This window comes from Eublepharis macularius, chromosome 10, assembly GCF_028583425.1.
Source record: "Eublepharis macularius isolate TG4126 chromosome 10, MPM_Emac_v1.0, whole genome shotgun sequence".
In the NCBI taxonomy this organism is placed as follows: Eukaryota; Metazoa; Chordata; class Lepidosauria; order Squamata; family Eublepharidae; genus Eublepharis; species Eublepharis macularius.
Window position 1 is genome coordinate 56,118,620 of NC_072799.1, and position 18,035 is coordinate 56,136,654.

The window sequence follows — 18,035 nt, forward strand, 5'->3', positions numbered from 1 at the left end:
TTCCCACAGAGTATAATTTTTTCACATCCTGCTTTGGTCTCAGTGTCCTTGCCCCTGGAATTGGTGTTCCTGGGAACAACATTACAGGAGGATACGTAGGGCTGCAGCACAAGAGGGGAGCCAAGAAAGTTGCATTCTTAAAGCAGCAGTCCTTGTATCTGCAGAAATGCTGCTCAGGGTCCAGGTCATTTTAACTATTCCTGATTAGAGATGGGCACGAACCAGAAAAAAAACAAACCATGCGGTTCATGGTTCATCAAATTTCACGAACGATGAACACGAACTTTCACGAACCTGCCCCTTGTTCGCGAACCAGTTTGTTTTGGTTCGTGAAAACAGCACATCTGGGTCAGAAAACCATCACTTCCGGGTCAGCAGAAGGTCACTTCCGGGCCAGCAGAAGGTCTGCAGGAAGTCCACCCCCTGTTGCCTAGGAAACTGATTGATTGGCACCAGGCTGTCTGCAGTCATGAACCAAAAAATGAACCAAACAACCAGCCTAAAGTTTGTGGCGGTTCATCAGAAATGGGATCTGACGAACCACGAACCGGCCTGGTTCGTGCTTAATTTTTGTTCGTATTTCAGTTCGTGACCATCTCTATTCCTGATACTAAAATTAACAGGAAATAATTGTAAATGGATTGACTGTAGCAAATGTTACCCTACTTAAGCATCATTAATTTTTGCTAATGATTTTACTCTATGCAATGGTAGTGAATCATCTACCATCACTTATGCTAAATTTAGCGATCTGTTTTTGTAAGATTTGTAAAAGAACAGTTCTGAGAGAGTACAGTGTAGTGAATAATATCATGTAAAATAATTCTGTAACACCCCCCACCTCCACCCAAAAACCTGGTAGACAACTTTTACTTATCCCTTCCCAATTTAACTATTGACTGCACAAGTTTGGTAGGATTTGTGGATATGTAGTAGCTTAAAGGTGGTTCATTCCCCAATCTTTTGCCTCTTCTTTTGCATATTGTGGAGGCAGGTGACATGCTGGTTACATATAACAAGAAAATTAATCTATTTTCATTTACCCTTTTTAAAATAGATCTTGGTTCTGGTTATTCCTTCTCTCCTATTGTACCATTTTATTTTTCCTGCTCATAAGAAGGAATTATTTATTTATTCTCATATGTTATGTTTATATAAACCACTCTGTAGGAGTTTTGATTTAATCATGAGATGGATTTAATCATATGAGATGGGATCATTGGCACAGTGGAAGTGTTGTTGTCTACAGGAATGATTAAGAAACTGCATGTTCTGGGCATAGTTTGAATACATATATGTGGAATTAAACTCTTTTAAAAAAAATCTTTGGACCCCACTGACCCGTCCAGTTACCGCCCAGTATCAGACTTCCCATTCCTGGGAAAGGTGATTGAGCGGACGATAGTGGATCAGCTATAGGTGTTCCTGGAAGAGACCTCTGTCTTGGACCCATACCAGTCCGGGTTCCGTTTGGGTCATGGGACGGAGACAGTGTTGGTCGCCCTCGCGGATGATCTCCGTGGGCATCTGGATCAGGGCGCTGCTCATCTTGTTAGATCTTTCAGCGGCATTTAACATGATCGACCATGAGTTGTTGGCCCACTGCCTCACCGATGTGGGGACCGAGGGATGGCCAAGTGGCTTGTCTCTTTTCTCCATGGCCGGGGACAGAGGGTGGCGCTGGGGGAGAGGCTGTATGCACACTATCCTTTAGAGTGCAGCATCCCACAGGGGGCAATACTGTCTCCCCTGTTGTTCAATCTTTATATGCCCTTGTATATGCCCTTGGGTCATGGGACAGAGACAGTGTTGGTCGCCTTCGCGGATGATCTCCGTGGGCATTTGGATCAGGGCGGGTCAGCGCTGCTCATCTTGTTAGATCTTTCAGCGGCATTCGACATAGTCGACCATGAGTTGTTGGCCCACTGCCTCACCAATATGGGGACCAAGGGATGGCCAAGTGGCTTGTCTCTTTTCTCCATGGCCAGGGACAGAGGGTGGCGCTGGGGGAGAGACTGCCTGCACACTATCCTTTAGAGTGCAGCGTCCCACAGGGGGCAATACTCTCTCCCCTGTTGTTCAATCTTTATATGCACCCCCTTGCCCAGTTAGTGCAGAGTTTCGGACTAGGTTGTCATCAATATGCAGATGACACCCAGTTGTATCGGTTGATGGGTGGCCAACCTGACTCTGCCCCTGACACTGTTGAGAGCTTTGGAGGCCGTGTCTGGGTGACTAGAACAGAGAAGGCTGAAGTTGAATCCTGTGAAGACGGAGATCCTGTACTTGGGCTGTGGGCTGTTGGAGGCGGGGATCCTTCTCCTGCCTTTTGGGGGGGGTACCACTTGTGCCCGTACCATCGGTTAGGAGTTTGGGCGTGATTCTGGACTCTTCCTTGTCTATGGAGGGCCAGATCGCAGCTGTGGCTCAGGCGGCCTTTTTCCACCTTTGGCAGGCCTGGCAACTGGTGCCCTACCTCTCGGCCCAGGACCTAATGACAGTGATCCATGCAACGGTCACCTCCAGGTTGGACTACTGTAACTCGCTCTATGCAGGGCTACCCTTGGGCTTGATCCGGAGACTTCAATGGGTCCAGAATGCTGCTGTGCGTGTCCTAACTGGAGCTTCGTGTACGACACACATTACGCTTATCTTGCAGCAGCTTCACTGGCTCCCAGTAGAATTCTGGATCCAGTTCAAGGTGTTGGTTCTGACCTATAAAGCCCTAAACGGGCTGGGACCAGCATACCAAAGGGACCATCTCTTCCCGTATGTGCCCCAAAGAGTGCTTAGTTCAACCGGAAAACATCTATTGGTGGTCCCTGGCCCTAGGGAGGCTCAGCTGGCCTCTACCAGGGCCAGGGCCTTTTCGGTCCTGGCCCCAACCTGATGGAACTCTCTGTCTGAGGACACTTGGGCCTGCCATGATCTTGTATCATTTAGGCGGGCCTGTAAGACAGAGATGTTCCGCCAGGCATATGGTGGAGGCTAATTTTAGTACATCAGTGCCGAACTTTCCACCAGTCTCCTTCTGTGAGGGGTTATGGAGGGTCCACTGCTGGCTTCCCCAAAAAGGGGTTCAGCAATCTTATCTGTCCGCTACTACCTTCCCTTTTTGTATGCTGACGGGCAAGAGTGCAGGACTGCCCATCTTGGAATGGTTTTATTGATTGCTGTTTTATGCTGTGTTTATTGTTTTTATGTTGTATTTTAATCAATGTTGTACCTCATCCTGATCCCGCTTGGGGGGAGGGCAGGTTAAAAATATAATAAATAAATAATATGTAACTAAATAATAACAGAATGACTAGCAGAAATTGGGTATTTGGGTGATTAGAAAAACTAGTCAATTCATGTTTAGTTTTGCGGGTGTTTTTGTAAAACGTGAAGAAAATAAGGCTGACTCTTATTTGTATGCCAGTGTAATCGCTTAGTAATGTATTTAACTACCACAGAATTAACACCTTGCATCTTCCCATAGATTCCACCACACTGTGAGTCTTCTTCTAATGTTAATGGTGTGCCTGAACTATCTCCTTGCCTGAGTCCTGAAGGTAAGATCCGACAACATGCGTAAAGATCCAACAACAAAATATGTAAATATTTTCACATTGTTTTGTGCATGTCTATGCTGGAGGTGTTACTGTTGCTGTTGTCTAATCTTACTCAGTCTGGCTACCAGTCCTATGCACAGATCAGTTTCATATGCAGTGAAACAAGCCGTGACTTTATTAGCGCAGATGCAGATACTGTTTTGGACAGGAAGTTACTCATCCAGCTCTAAGCTATTTGCGGTCACCCCTGCATTTCTGTTGCCATGCATATTTTGTGTGGGCAACAAGAGCCCATATGAAGTAGGTATTGTGGACATAATAAATTGTTCACCCTCAACCCAATAATACCTGCACAGCAGTGCCATAGTGCACGACTGTTGTTGGCTGGGGTGGATGTTTGCGTCATGTGAACTTAATGTGTATCACCAGGTATTGAATTGTTTTTATCCACTCAGAAGAAAAATGTATAATTGTTGTTCTACAAAGTAACTGTAAATACATCATATATGATGGTTCTTTGGTAGGGACACAAGCCTTTTTTGTTAGATAGTAATATACATCCAAATGTTAGCCTCTGTTTACATTAAAGCAGCTTTATAACTTGTCACTTAAAGCTAGAATTCCTTATATGAGGCACAATTAGATTATTATGGACAGAACAGGCTGTGGGAGATACTGCATGTTCTCCCCGAATGGCCCAGGCCAGCCTAATCTCATCAGATCTTGAAAACTAAGCAGAGTCAGCCCTGGTTAGTATTTGGGTGGGAGACCACCAAGTCCAGGGTCGGTATGCAGAGGCAGGCAGTGGCAAAATTATCTGTGTTAGTCTCTTGCCTTGAAACGCCTATGAGGTTGCCATAAGTCAGCTGTGACTTGGCAGCATTTTACACACACATCACATGTTAATATTAGAGAATATCCAAGCATGATAGTGTGAATAAACAGCCTTCCCAGGTTGAAAGCAGGATGAATTTGTATTTCTATGTAACATAAATAGTTATGAACAAGATGGGACATGCATAAGATTCCCAGGAAAAAGAAAATCCCATTCCTTTCCCTACTTCCCCCAACTGACTTGGGTCTTTGCTTGCCCACCCTTTCATGCCTCTGCCTGCCTTGTCTCCATTTCCTCTTCCCATGCTCTTCTGCTCTAACTGTGCAGATTTTCCCCCTCCCTATTCCATCACCCAATTGCCTGCTTAGTCTTTCAGTGGCTGACCTTTACCCTCCCCCTGCAGTCCCCATGCAGAGTCTCCCCATTCTTGTTCTCTCCCCAAACCTCCCTCGCTCTCTCGCTCCCCTCCTCTTTGCATAAGTAGTTGGGCACGAAAGTGCCACCCAGGAATGTTACCTGGATGGGGACTCCTTGCAAAAGTAGGGGAAATTAGCAAACAGGGATCAGCAAGAGGTAGTTAGGGATATTCTGTCAACTTTTACGGGGTCCCTCTCATGAAGACACCAACAAGACGGATGCTTTTTCCAAAAACAAAGGTAGCTTTTATTAAAGAGGAAAAATATCACACACAGATAGACAAACAATTGCATACTAGAGCCTAGGAACACAGCTGGAAAAAGGGGGAGTAGCATGAGGAAATATTTACCCATCAGAAGTCCATGGAAGAAGGAGCTAACAGCCATCGTTTCTTTGGGGAGGGGGCTCAGACCGGAATCTGAGGGTGACACACTTGGATCCAGATAGTGTACACACTGACTGAATCAGAACTCACATATTTATAGGATGGAAAGGACCTTGGAGCTGAATGGTCCAAGACACTAAAGACCTTGATGCATTTCGATCAACATTCTGGCTGGAGACAAGGGATGACATTGCTTGTTTTAGTTCCTGCCAATAAAACAATAATTCAGCATTCCCTCCTGGGGACAAGAGGGGCAGTTGCTTATTCAGGTGTCCAATAAAACTGTAATTCATCAAATATCTCTAAAGATTGGTGACGTGTTACAGAGTTTTAATTAAGTCTTCTTCAGGAAGAAGTAAAAACTCTGCAGAGGTGACAAATGACTCCAGATACCTGGACAGGGTCGCACTGGGGTCTCTCACCAAATGGGGATGAAAGGGGGGAAGGGGTGTCAGGAGAGAATCTTCTCAGGGCTTTTCTTGACAAGAAGCAATTTGTGAGGCTTGGGAAGGCAGAGTGAAATAAACTTAATTGCCCTGCATTCCATTTTCTCTAGTCCTGCTGGACATGTTGTGCTCCTGTGATATGAAGTACATCAGATTGAGAAACTCGCATCTTTCATATCATAAGCAGCTTTTGCAACAGGGACTACATTTTGCATTCCCAGATTAACTACCAACTTCCAGCTGATGTAGGTAGCTAGATGGCATAGTCTAGGTATATTATGATGTTTATTTAATATTGCATTTCGGTGTTATTTGTAATAGAGATTGCAGGGTGCCGTCAGTCTTCCATTCCATGACTTAGGTCTTTCTGCTTCATGTTTAGTATGCTTTTAAGGAGGCCGTACAGACTTACCAATAACATGATATAGTCCCACAAATACGTTCTAAATGTGCCAAGCACCTAGAACTGTAATATACTACCAAGCTACTCCCCCTATTTATATCTACTGGAACAGCCCAAAACCAATGGAATGAAAAAGCATTTACCATTATCCCACAAGGCAGGGCCACGTGCATTCCCTGCTAATTTATTTTTTAAATATCTATTTAAATATTTTATTCTACTTATCCCCCACACTGCAGCTCAAAGCAGCTTACAAAAGAAGGAAAACACACACAAAACAATCAACCCAACAATGCCCCCCCCTCCAGGGTCAAACTTAACACCGATGATGAGCCACAAGAATATCCTGAACTGGTGTCGGTTTTGCTGCAGGGTCATAGGTGCAAGCTGAGAGCAAAGGACCAAGCACAGGCTTTAAGTTACCTGCAAAAAGGAGAGGGGCAGATGCTTAGCCCAGGTTTCTTTTTAATTGACTCAGATGTTCCTGATATGCATCTCAAACAACTGATCTAGAATAATATAATTGTCAATGGCACCAAATACCAAGAGAATTGCACTCTCCTGTCTATTTCCCAGTGAAGGTCATTCATCAAGAAGACTAGTGCAGTTAAGTTTAAGTAGCTTAACAGTGCAATCCTAAAAATTATACCCTAATTATACCCTTCTAAGTCAATGGACTTAGAAGTGTGTAACTCTGCTTGAGATTACACTGTAAATGAAATGGAAAAGGTATGATGATCATTAAATGGAATTTCTGCTGCCTTGGGAATGTTAAACTGTCTGAAAGCTGTTTTGATGCTTGCCCTCTGTGATAGCACTACAAGGTTATGCAACTTAAATTAAGCTTTGCTTTTGTCTCTCATGTTCTAGTTGCAAATTTGAAAGGACATGTACTTTAAAAAAATAAGCTATTTTTAAGTCCCTATATTATAGGCAAGTATGTAGCCTAAGAGGAGGCTTGGGGTCAATGAGGGACAATCTAGATTACCTACCTCACTGTTCACCGTACTTTTTGTCCTTTCCTATCTGCAGGTGTGAATGGAAACAAATGCTCAGGGACAGCAACAATTCTTGAGAAGTACAAAGTGGGGAAAGTGATTGGTGATGGTAATTTTGCTGTGGTTAAGGAGTGCATAGAAAGGTGAGGAAATCATATATCTATTCTTTTCTTTTTTTACTTAATTGCACCTTTTAAAACTGTACATTGGATGGACATATGATTATTATTTCAAAAGACAATCAAGTGCCACATTTTTCTTCCTTTCTGTCATTTATTGGGGATAATGTATATACAGCCCGGAAAACCCACAACAACCATAATGTATTTACTTCATTAATTTTTATTATTTTTATAGGTAAATATCAACTGTCTGTAGAAAATGATCGAGCATCACTTTCATCTTTCATGATAAGAGACAACATTTATCATAGCATATTTCCAGGAAACCTGTAAAATAACTGTTTCCTAGATGTATTGTCGAAGGCTTTCACGGCCGGAGAACGATGGCTGTTGTGGGTTTTCCGGGCTGTATTGCCGTGGTCTTGGCATTGTAGTTCCTGACGTTTGACAGGACACTGAGAGATCTCTGTCTTTTGGTGCTACACCTCTGAAGATGCCAGCCACAGCTGCTGGCGAAACTTCAGGAACTACTTTTTTTTTTTTAATAAATTTTTTTATTTTTCATAGCTACAAAACACTACACCAGACTATCACAAGGAAAGGGGAGAGGGAAGGGACAAAGGGAGGTGGAAAAAGAAAAGGGGGGGGGGAATGAACTACAAACACTAAACACTACACTTCAATGTTTCCCTTCATACTGTCATAATACAAAAATAGCTCCATAGAATAATGATGGAGTGGTTAATCATACAGAGAATAAACATTTCAAATTCTGATTAAACTTTCCTCCCCCTTCTAGGTCCCGGACGCAATTCTCTCTGTGCAACTGCTGTTGCGATGCTCTCCTCCTCCCCCCCCCTCCGGCTCCTCCTTTTCTTCGTTCTTGGTGCAGCAGAGTTCTGGGTTTTTATTCTCAAAATCCTTTAGTTGATCTTCTGATAATATCTTATAGGCCTGATCTTTATATCTGAACCATATTCCTTCCGGGAATAACCATTTGTACTTTATTCCATGGTCCCTCAGAAGTGCTGCAAACTTTTTATATTTAAAACGCCGTTTCCGGACTAGAAATGGAACGTCCTTCAAAATCTTGACTTTCAAACCCATAAAGTCCAAGTCCGCATTGTATGAGTTATATAGGATGGTGTCCCGAATCTTTTTAGATGAAAAGTCAATAATGATCTCACGAGGCAACTGTCGCTTTGTTGCATATTTTGAAGAAGCCCGACGGACCTCCAAAATGGCGCTTTTAACCTCTTCTTTAGTCGTCCTCGCGGGTGTCGCCAGTAGTTCCGAGACCAAATCCCACAGATCCTCATTTTCCTCCTCTTTCACGTTTTGGAGACGCAAAATTGTCTGCGTTCGTTCCACCTGTAGCCCGATCAGCTGGTTCTCCACCAACTTCAGCTCCTTTTTTGTAGCCTTCACAAGTGACGCACTTTCCAGAGCAGACTTTTCTGCCCCCCCCGCTGCTGCCTTAATGGTTTTCACCTCGCTTTCAATTAAGCCCACCCTTTGATCAGTTTCGTTCAGCTTGTCAACAAAGGGTTTTATAGCTTCCACCACCGCCCTGCGTACCAACTCTTCGAGCGACTCCCCCTTCTGCAAGGTAGCCGAGATTGACTTACCGAGAGCGGGACTTTGCTTCTTTGCTGCCATTTTGGGGGGGGGCGCCAACAAAATTCTGGAACTCAACGAAGGGGAAGAGCGAGTCTTCTTCAGATCAACCTCTCCTTCACAAACGCTTGTAGAACAGAAGGGATTCGCTTGTTTACAGGCTTCCGCCGTTTCTTTTACTTGCCGTTTCTCGTTGCCCGGCGGCACTCGAGGCGCCGCGCACATCTGCCGGCCTCCATAGGGACAAACGGGCAATTCCCCCCCCCCCCGCATTGATTTCGGGGAGTTCTTCCCGCCGCGTCCCGGACCCTGGCTCCCTCCCTGGGAGTCCTGGGGGCTAATCCTTGCGGATCAGCTGCCCGGTCAGGGTGCCCGGTCGTTTCCTCCCGGACCAGCCGAGAGGAGCGTCCGGCATGGCTGAGAAAACGAAACCGAATCGAAACTTCAGGAACTACAATGCCAAGACCACGGCAATACAGCCCGGAAAACCCACAACAGCCATGTTTCCTAGATAATTACCAGGATGTCCTGGTTATCATTAACTGGCATAATAATTACACACAACATCTAAGTCAATGAAGTGTTCAGTGTGTTCTTTTCACTGTTACCTGCCTGCCATATCCTCTTAAATGACTTCACCAGCATGGGTGCAAGAGTTTGTAAGTGTTATACCATTAAGCAAACAAATATTGGTAGTGAATACCACCAAACAGCTTAGGACTTTTTTAGCCTAACCAGAAATTAGGCACCTACCTCTTCAATCCTCTCAGTACCGATTATCTTTCTCTTTCCCCAAGGATTCTTTAGAAAATGTCTCTAGAGCCCTAAGATGTTTTTCTATGAAAGCAAACACACTTTAGGCAGGATGATAAATCTAAGCAATATAGTGCTTAAAAAACTGACACAGAATAATAGAATTGGAAAGCATTGGCATAGAAGATGGTTACTAAGTTAGAAAGAAAGTAGAATACCAACACATCCTCTAGCAGTTCTAGACCTTTTTCTAGTCTCCTAATAAGATTGTTATACATTACTTTTGGTACACAGCAGTTCCTTTTCTCTTCATTATGGACAGCACTTTCCTGTGGTCCTGCTAGTCTGTGCAGCTATTCCAGTTGGGCTAACACTAAGATAATGCAGTCACAACCCAATGCACTTGTAGCAGCAAAGGGAAAAAAGAGCAGGAATAGCTATAGAAATGACAGTTGTCATAGCAACACCAATAAATGTTCCCAGCAACCATCCTTGGCATTTCACCTACCAATCTTGATGTTGCTTGCTTGATGACTTCTATGTTACTTATGCAGGAAGGTCACCAATCCACATGTGATGATGGCAACAGCATCATAATATTGCAATCCTTCCCTTCCCATGTACAAACACAGAATATTTTCAGGAATAGAAAGCTACACCTGTACCTTCACAGCCTCTCAAAGGCTAAGATTCAGGCGGCATAGATGCTTTGCAGGGGGGAGAGGGGAACTTTAGTGTATTAATGAGGTGCCAGTGATAATACATATAATATCTCACACAACATATTTATATTGGAGGGGTTTTTTTTAAGGAAATGAGATTTTTACAAGAGAAGGAAGGAAGCTTCAGGGTAATAGAAAAAATAGACAAAATAGAAGCTACAGGGTAATAGACAAAATAGAAGCTACAGTAGTAGCTGGCTAGAAATTTGCAGCTCAATCCTATGCAGAGTTACTCCAGTTTAAACCCATTGAGATCAATGGCCTTAGAATGGAGTAACTCTGTTTAGGATTTCACTGTTAATTGAACAATATAATAAAATTAATTAGTGCTGTCAAGGCTCAGCTGACTTATGACAACCTCTCATGGGGATTTCAAAGCAAAAGAAGCAGAGGTGGTTTGCCAGTGCCTTTGTCTGTGTAGCTGACTTGGTCTTTCTCACATCCAGGTACTACTATGGCTGACCCTGCTTAGTTTCCAGTCTTTAACAAGCTTGGTCTAGTCTGGCTATTCAGGTTGCTACATAATATAATTAGATGGACAATATAATATATATGCCTAGAAAGGGCAGTGCAGTGCAATTAAAATTCAAGTCTTGCCCTTGAGAGATGCAGGTGTGGCCTTCATAAAATAGCTTGTTGGAAATGCAGTAGGTAGCAATAATTTCGGATGGAAAAAGAGTTTGCAGAGCAAACAAAATGAACAACAACCTTAAATTCATGAAACCAGTCAGGCATGTTAATAAACAAGCATACTGCTCTGTATAAAACAAGGGGGATGGGGAACAAGAGAGAAAGATAAAAAGAATTCTGGCAGCAGCACAGGAATTTGGTAGCCACTTTCTTCTATTCCTGTGGGGACCAATGGGTTGTAAAGCTGTATGATAGACATATAAGCAATATGTGCAGCTGCTCTTATTACTGTACTTCTATAGCGAGCAGTTCTATCCTTGTTACATTGTTGCCGATCATACGTTCGGAAAATACACATGTGAAGGACAGGACTGGTTCCAGCTCTGCTTGTCCTTGGGAGCAGCTAATGAGAGATGGCAAAATGCTGGGAATGGTGGCAGTTGGAATCTTTAAGGCAGTTAGTGTGAGAGAGAAGGTTTTGAAGCTGCTAAGGGCAGAAGTATAGCTAGTTGTGGACACCCTTTCTCATACATTGTAACCATCTACTGTTATAAGAGTGTGCAGCAGAGTAGCTGTGTGTTTGAATAATTCACTGCAATATATACATTTTGTAAATAAAGTTATTCTTGTTTCTGTTTTAACCCTGGCTGGCTTGAAGTTGTTGGCTGAGTGGAAATCACACATATGAGCAGCCTGGTGGCAGTGTACAGAGAAAGTAAACACTGAGTTCCTTTTCCGCAATAGCCCTGGAGAGTAGCTTGGTGAGGGGTAGTGAATAATAGGGAGCTGACCAAATGTTTCGTAAAGTCCCTGGGAAGAGGAAAGAAGGAACCCTGTGTGGATTGGTCAGGGCACTCTGCCTGATTACTAGAGACTGCCCTTATCTGCCTGTGAAGCCCCAGAGCCTGTAAAAAGAGTTTTATGGTGGGTGGCAGTGTGTAAGGCGGTGACAGCACATGAACAGAAAAAGTGGTAGAAACAAAAACAGCAGTCAGCCTACGTGGGTTTTGTTGTTAGTCCACCTTTTTCATTGAGATCCAAGGCAGATTACATAGTGAAAGTGAAAATACAATATAATCAACAGCTAGGACATTGCAAAGAGCAATAATGAACAACAGTAGTGCAGGGGTACTCAAAATGGGGCCCACTGTCACCTTTCTTAGTGCCTGTCAAGTGTTTTTAGAAAGGAGCAGCAGGTGGGGGTTTTGTCCAGCAGGACTTCTGATTAGCCTCTGGAGATCTGATTGGCTGTGCAGATTCCAAAAAAAAAAAAGCTTTGACAACAGCTGCCACCACACCACAAAGAGCTTCAATGTGTGACTAAAGGGTAACCTGGGTGTAAGTAAGGAAATATTTTTAAACAATATGTTCATTTTTAAAAGATTAGATTAGAGCTTCTGCTTGAAATGTTGAAGATTTACTTTTAGAGTTATGCATAACCTCACTCCTTTACATTTTGTGATTGGATCCACCTCCTGTGGCAGCCATTTTGTGGTTGCACCCACTGCCCTGTGCCAGATTTCCAAAGGTATCTGTAGGCTTAGAAAGGTTGGGGACCCTTACTGTAGTGGGTCTCATTAGTCACTTCTGTTTTGTGGCTTCACCCCAAATAAGGTAATTCCAGGACAGTAGGAGCCCTTTGGCGCAGAGTGGTAAGATGCAGTACTGCAGCCCAAGCTCTGCTCACAACCCGAGTTCTATCCTGGTGGAAGCCGGCTTCAAGTAGCCGGCTCCAGGTTGACTCAGCCTTCCATCCTTCCAAGGTTGGTAAAATGGGTACCCAGTTTCCTGGGGGTAAAGTGTAGATGACTAGGGAAGGCAATGGCAAACCACCCTGTAAGAAAAAGTCTGCTAAGAAAACTTTGTGATGTGATGTCCTCCCCATGGGTCAGTAATGACTCAGTGCTTGCATAGGGGACCACCTTTACCTTTTTACCAGGACAGTATTGCTCCTCAAAGATATCTCTCTGTTTGCTCTGTTCCATGTACTCGGCCTTCAGCACAAAGAATAATGAGCCATAGGTAACAATAGATAGTTTAGTAACGAAGTTCCTTTCATACATGCTACATATTTACGCTGTGTTCCATATGCTGGGGCTATTGCTCCAAGCTATTAAAAAGAGAGGCTTGTTTACTTAGTATGCAATTATTCCTCATTGCAAGATCACTGGCGCTGTTAGGTTTTTGAGCTTTTTGTACACTTGGCACTTTTCCTGGAAGTCTTAGGCAAAGGACAAAAAGGAGGAGCAGGTGATGTGGGAGCAATTCTACCCTGCCCAGTGTCTACAAGATGATAATAGGATTGCGCTATTAATACATATTCAGGTCTTCCAGCCTGCTTTTAAAATTAAGGGATAAGTACTAGATGCTTCAGTTAATTTTTCCTTAACCCAAGTAGGGAGCTAGATTTTTGTTCCATACTAATTCTTGCTACTTTTCAAAGCATACTTTGGATTACTAAACTACTGAATTTTGATTTCTCAACTTAATTTCTCAACTAAAACTCAACTTTTACAGGCATTTCAAAATGGAGGTAAATATTGGTCATTAACTAGATTTCTGAAGCTGAGGAATTTCAGTGAAGTGAACCAATTAACTAGAATACTTTACATTTACCATATCCATGTGCTATTTGTTTATTGTTAAATTAGAACATCCAATTGCCTTATGAACGTATGAATAGTTAGCATAGAAATATTATTGAGAAATGGAATTAAGTCACCCAATGATTCTCCTGCTAGCATATTTGGTGGTGTTTCCCTTCAGTTAACTTCTAAGCTATTCAATTTTTCAAGCATCCACCTTCAAAAATTCTTTCAAAATGCTTACTGTTTTATAATATAATCACATAAATTGGTGCATGCTGTGAATTAATAATGATCTATATGGTCATAAAGGAAAGGGAGAGAAGCTTCAGAAACTACAGGAAGATATTTCTAACTGGACGTTCTTTATAATAAGTTTTATACATTATTTGTTCTGTTGTGTTCAAGTTATTTCTGACAGTGGCATCCACTGAAAAATGCTGCAGGGTTTTTTTAAAAAACTTGGAAACTGATGCATATTTATCCAGCTATTCAATAATGTAATATATAACCTGGCACATCTGAGAAGCTTTTTCCATTTTAAGTATAGTTGTGGTAGTTTTAAAAATGTAGTGCTTGGTTCTCAAATGCTATTGAGGTGCTATTTTTTCCTTTTGTTCTCAGTTCAATTTAGCTGTAACTATGGCAACCTAGCAGACACAGCTGTGCTTTCACACCAGTGATATTATTCTGCTACACTATGTTGTTCCATAATAAGCATCTTTAATGCATGCTATTCTGACATTGCACTTGTACAACATTAATTGAGTAGTTATAATAGATTCAAAATATGTATAGCAATATCATTGCTTTTTTCTGTTTATGCTAAACAGGGCACTATTGAATCGTTGGGGGAGGGGGGAACTGCTGTTCAACAGCCTCTATCAAATTTAAGCCGTGCTGACATGCCCCATAGAAAGAAATGAAGATTGTATGACTACATATTCATAGGCCATTCCAACATAGTGCATAGTAAAAAGCCTAATTTGTGACCAAGTGAACCCTTGACAAGGAGCTGCAGCAATATTTTTCATGACAACCTAGATTGGATCTTATAAAAACTTAGTATAGAAAGAACTGTCCTTCCCCATGATTGCCTCATTCCATATGGCGGCTCCCCACTTGTCACCCAGGACTGCTCCTTCTTTTCTCTTAAACCTACCAGACATTGGCAACAAAATTCCACACCCTGTCTTTCCCCCTTTCTTCCAAATTCTGTGAAGCAGCTTTGAAAGTGCAAGGAACCCCTGGGAGATGTAACATTTAAAACAAAGGAAGTGACAGGGGTTTTGCTGCCACTGCCAGGCAAGTTCATGGAATGTGAAGGAGGTAGTTAGGGTCTCTGAGAAATACGAGGGACCATCTGGTAGAAGGTCTGGCTGGCTGATTGGGCTGTTGGTCAGCACAATGCAAGCTCCAATACACTGTAAGTACAATTTTCAAGACACCCCTGCCTCCAGTCTCAGGAAAATCTCTGTGTACCAGTTATCTCATAGTTGATTTCTGAGTGCTAATGATAGTTGAATCACTGTCTTTTTAAGATGCTTCTCAATAATACTTCACCTTTTCTATAGCACTTACAGATTGTCAAGGCATTTCACATACATTGTCTTGTAATCTTTGCTCCCATATTGTATATAAGGCTGTGGGTTTTTTCCCAATGCAACCTGCAAGAATTGAGCCAGTAATTTCTGATAAATAGCAACCTCTTAGTAACTATGCTATACAAATTTGCATAATACCAGTGAAAATTTGTGTGTTGCTATGAATGTAATAGAGATATTGAGTTGAAAACTTTACATTTTCACTAGAGCTCTTCCTCAGGTAGAAATACAAAAATAAGACTACAGTAGTTGCTTCCTTGCACTAAGTCAACCTTATCGTATCCCCCACTTGTGTTGCTGCATGCAAAATATCTACTGTAGACTGGAGCTGGGGAAGGGCGGAGCAGCCAGCAAATGGCTCCTGGCTCCGCCCCCCCAGCAAAGCCCTGGATGCCCAGGAAGGGAGACTGTCTCCGTTCCACCGGGCGGGGCTTCAAAGGACGGCTCCCAGCTCCAGCGGCATTCTGCTGCGCTGGGAGAGCCGCAATCTCTGGAAACTAATATGTAAAGGAGGAAGGTGCTAGGTGTTGCATACGATGTTGTGCATGTGGAACTGTGCTAAGTCCATTTATGTGTCTGCTTGTACATTCCAAGCCACTATTTGAAAGATACAGTGTTCATGTCTTCCTTGGAAATGATTTTATAAAGACTTATTTATTAAGAGCATTTCTATCCCGTTCTTCCTTCTAGGTGGCATACATGTTCTTTCCTCCTCCTCCTCCTTGTTATCCTCACAGCAACCTTGGAAGATAGTTAGGCTGAGAAAAAGAGAATGGCTGCCCCAAGATCATACAGTACATTTCATTATAAGTGGAGATTTGAACCTGGCTCTCCCAAATTCTAGTCCTATTCTCTACCCCCTTGTATCACACTGGTTCTCAGTTTTTCAGCGTACGTTTAGAAGACTGTTCATCCAGATAAAAACATAATAAATCATGTTTCCATTCTTATATAGAGAAAAAGTGTTGAATAACAGTTAGTGACAGACTAGAATCTGGGAGATAAAGGGTTAAATTCCCACTTTGTCATAAACTTTTTCTTGTGGACTCTGTACCGCCACATCACAGGAGTATTATGAAGATAAAAAGGGAATATTCCACCCTTAGAGAAAGGGCAGGATAAAAATGTATTAGATGGATAGATAAAAATACTTCTTCCCTCCCCATAATCCTGCATAGCTGAGCTAACTTAGATGAAAATAACCTCACATAGTTTCCTGGTAACTGTGTTTAGGTTTAGCACAGCATTACTGTAAATTTATAGAATGGCCATATAATATTTCTAACATAAATTGCATTTAAAAGGATATTACTGTGTTAATTCTAAAGATACATTAAGGTAACTGAACTAGTACACTTTAAAATAACCCCCTGGTCCCTATCAGGATTTTTTTTGTCTGAAATGACTGAGAAACCTGTAAGCTACGACATATGACTACAAAGCTGCCAGTTAAGCAGAACTCGGTGGAGGATATGGAACTACTTTAGCTGACCCTAAAGCAGGGGCAGAATGTGAAGCATTAGGTTGCACTAGAGTAAATGACTGCAGTAAACATGGTACTGGTAGTCAAGGCAACAGATATGGCTTATAGAGAAGGAAAATAAAAGCAGTCATTTTCTCATCTGTTCCCATCGATGAAAGTGATTTTATCACTATGTACAATAAAAATGAAAAACAGTTGCACAGTTCAGGAAAAAATACAAGTAGTTATTTAGTATTATTGTTCATTTGTTTGTAGGACCACTGGAAAGGAGTTTGCTTTGAAGATTATAGACAAAGGAAAATGCTGTGGAAAGGTATGAACGGAATGTAGAATAATTCCATCATAATTTGGGAGATCCTTCCATAGTCCTCTCATCCAGGAAGATAGTGGAGGATTCTAGAGTCTAACAGTTGAATATCCAAATTGGCATATAAAGCCTTGGGTAACCAAGAGCCATGTTGCTCTGGGAAACTTGTCCCTTTACCAAACTGTTAGGATACGTTTTCTGGTAAGAACATTAACAACTGCTTATTCATCACTGTTGTGCGTTTTTGAATGTTATAAAGCTGCATCTGTATTTACAAATACACGATGAGCAGATTTACTCTATCTAGATAACGGTGTTACAGCTTGCAAATTGTTTTTGTAGATTACTGAGTGAATCACTAGCAAATTTATGCCATCTGTTTCATTAATTGAATAAGGAGAATGTAATGGTATCCAAGACCCTTTTGATAAGCCATGTCACATATAAGTAGACATAATAGGTTTGCTTCATCATAGCAAATGTTAATGATAGAAGTATCTCACAAACAGTATTGCCTTTAATTACTTTAGTATTAATTTTCAGCAGACAGCACCCACCCATTGCATCTGAATTAAAGTGCATTTCTAGAGTACTAGAACTAAGAACTAGAACATAATTTCAACTATTGTTTGCATGGTGTCAAAAGGGCTAATTCAAAGGGATTGTGGCTTGTGTTCAGGAGTAGAAACTGTGTATGTATACATATTTTGTTTGTTTTATTTATGCCATTCATAGTCCGCCTTTCTCACTGAGACTTAAGGCGGATTACACAGTGTGGAGATTAGTACAATCAGTTTCAAGAACATTTCCATAAACAATGCCATAGGGTAAATAAATACAAGTTTGCAAAGACAGAGCATTAGCTAGAGTTTAAAGCTCTCCACGGACTGCATACCTACGGGATCCCCTCTCCCATTATGGCCCCCATAGGGCCTGCGCTCTGCAGATAAGCAGCTTCTGATGGTCCCCAGCCCAAGGGACATTTGGCTTGCTTGAAGCATTTGGCTTGCTTCAACTAGGGCCAGGGCCTTTTCTGTCACGGCCCTGGCCTGGTGGAACGCTCTCCCTGTGGAGATCCAGGCCCTACAGGACTTTTTACAGTTCTGCAGGGCCTACAAGATGGAGATGTTCTGCTGGACCTTTTACTAGGAGCCATCTTTTTATCCCCTATCCT

General features: G+C 42.3%; 1 protein-coding gene across 3 annotated transcripts in view; it reads left to right on the top strand.

Annotated features, from left to right (window-relative positions):
• DCLK2 (doublecortin like kinase 2) overlaps nucleotides 1-18,035 on the top strand; it is a 108,600-nt gene that overhangs the window by 62,615 nt on the left and 27,950 nt on the right. For all 3 annotated transcript variants that reach the window (XM_054990583.1, XM_054990581.1, XM_054990582.1), the window contains 3 exons: nucleotides 3,482-3,554; nucleotides 7,073-7,181; nucleotides 16,810-16,867. In XM_054990583.1, the coding sequence (XP_054846558.1) occupies nucleotides 3,482-3,554; nucleotides 7,073-7,181; nucleotides 16,810-16,867 (240 nt within the window). The remainder of the gene's footprint in view (nucleotides 1-3,481; nucleotides 3,555-7,072; nucleotides 7,182-16,809; nucleotides 16,868-18,035) is intronic.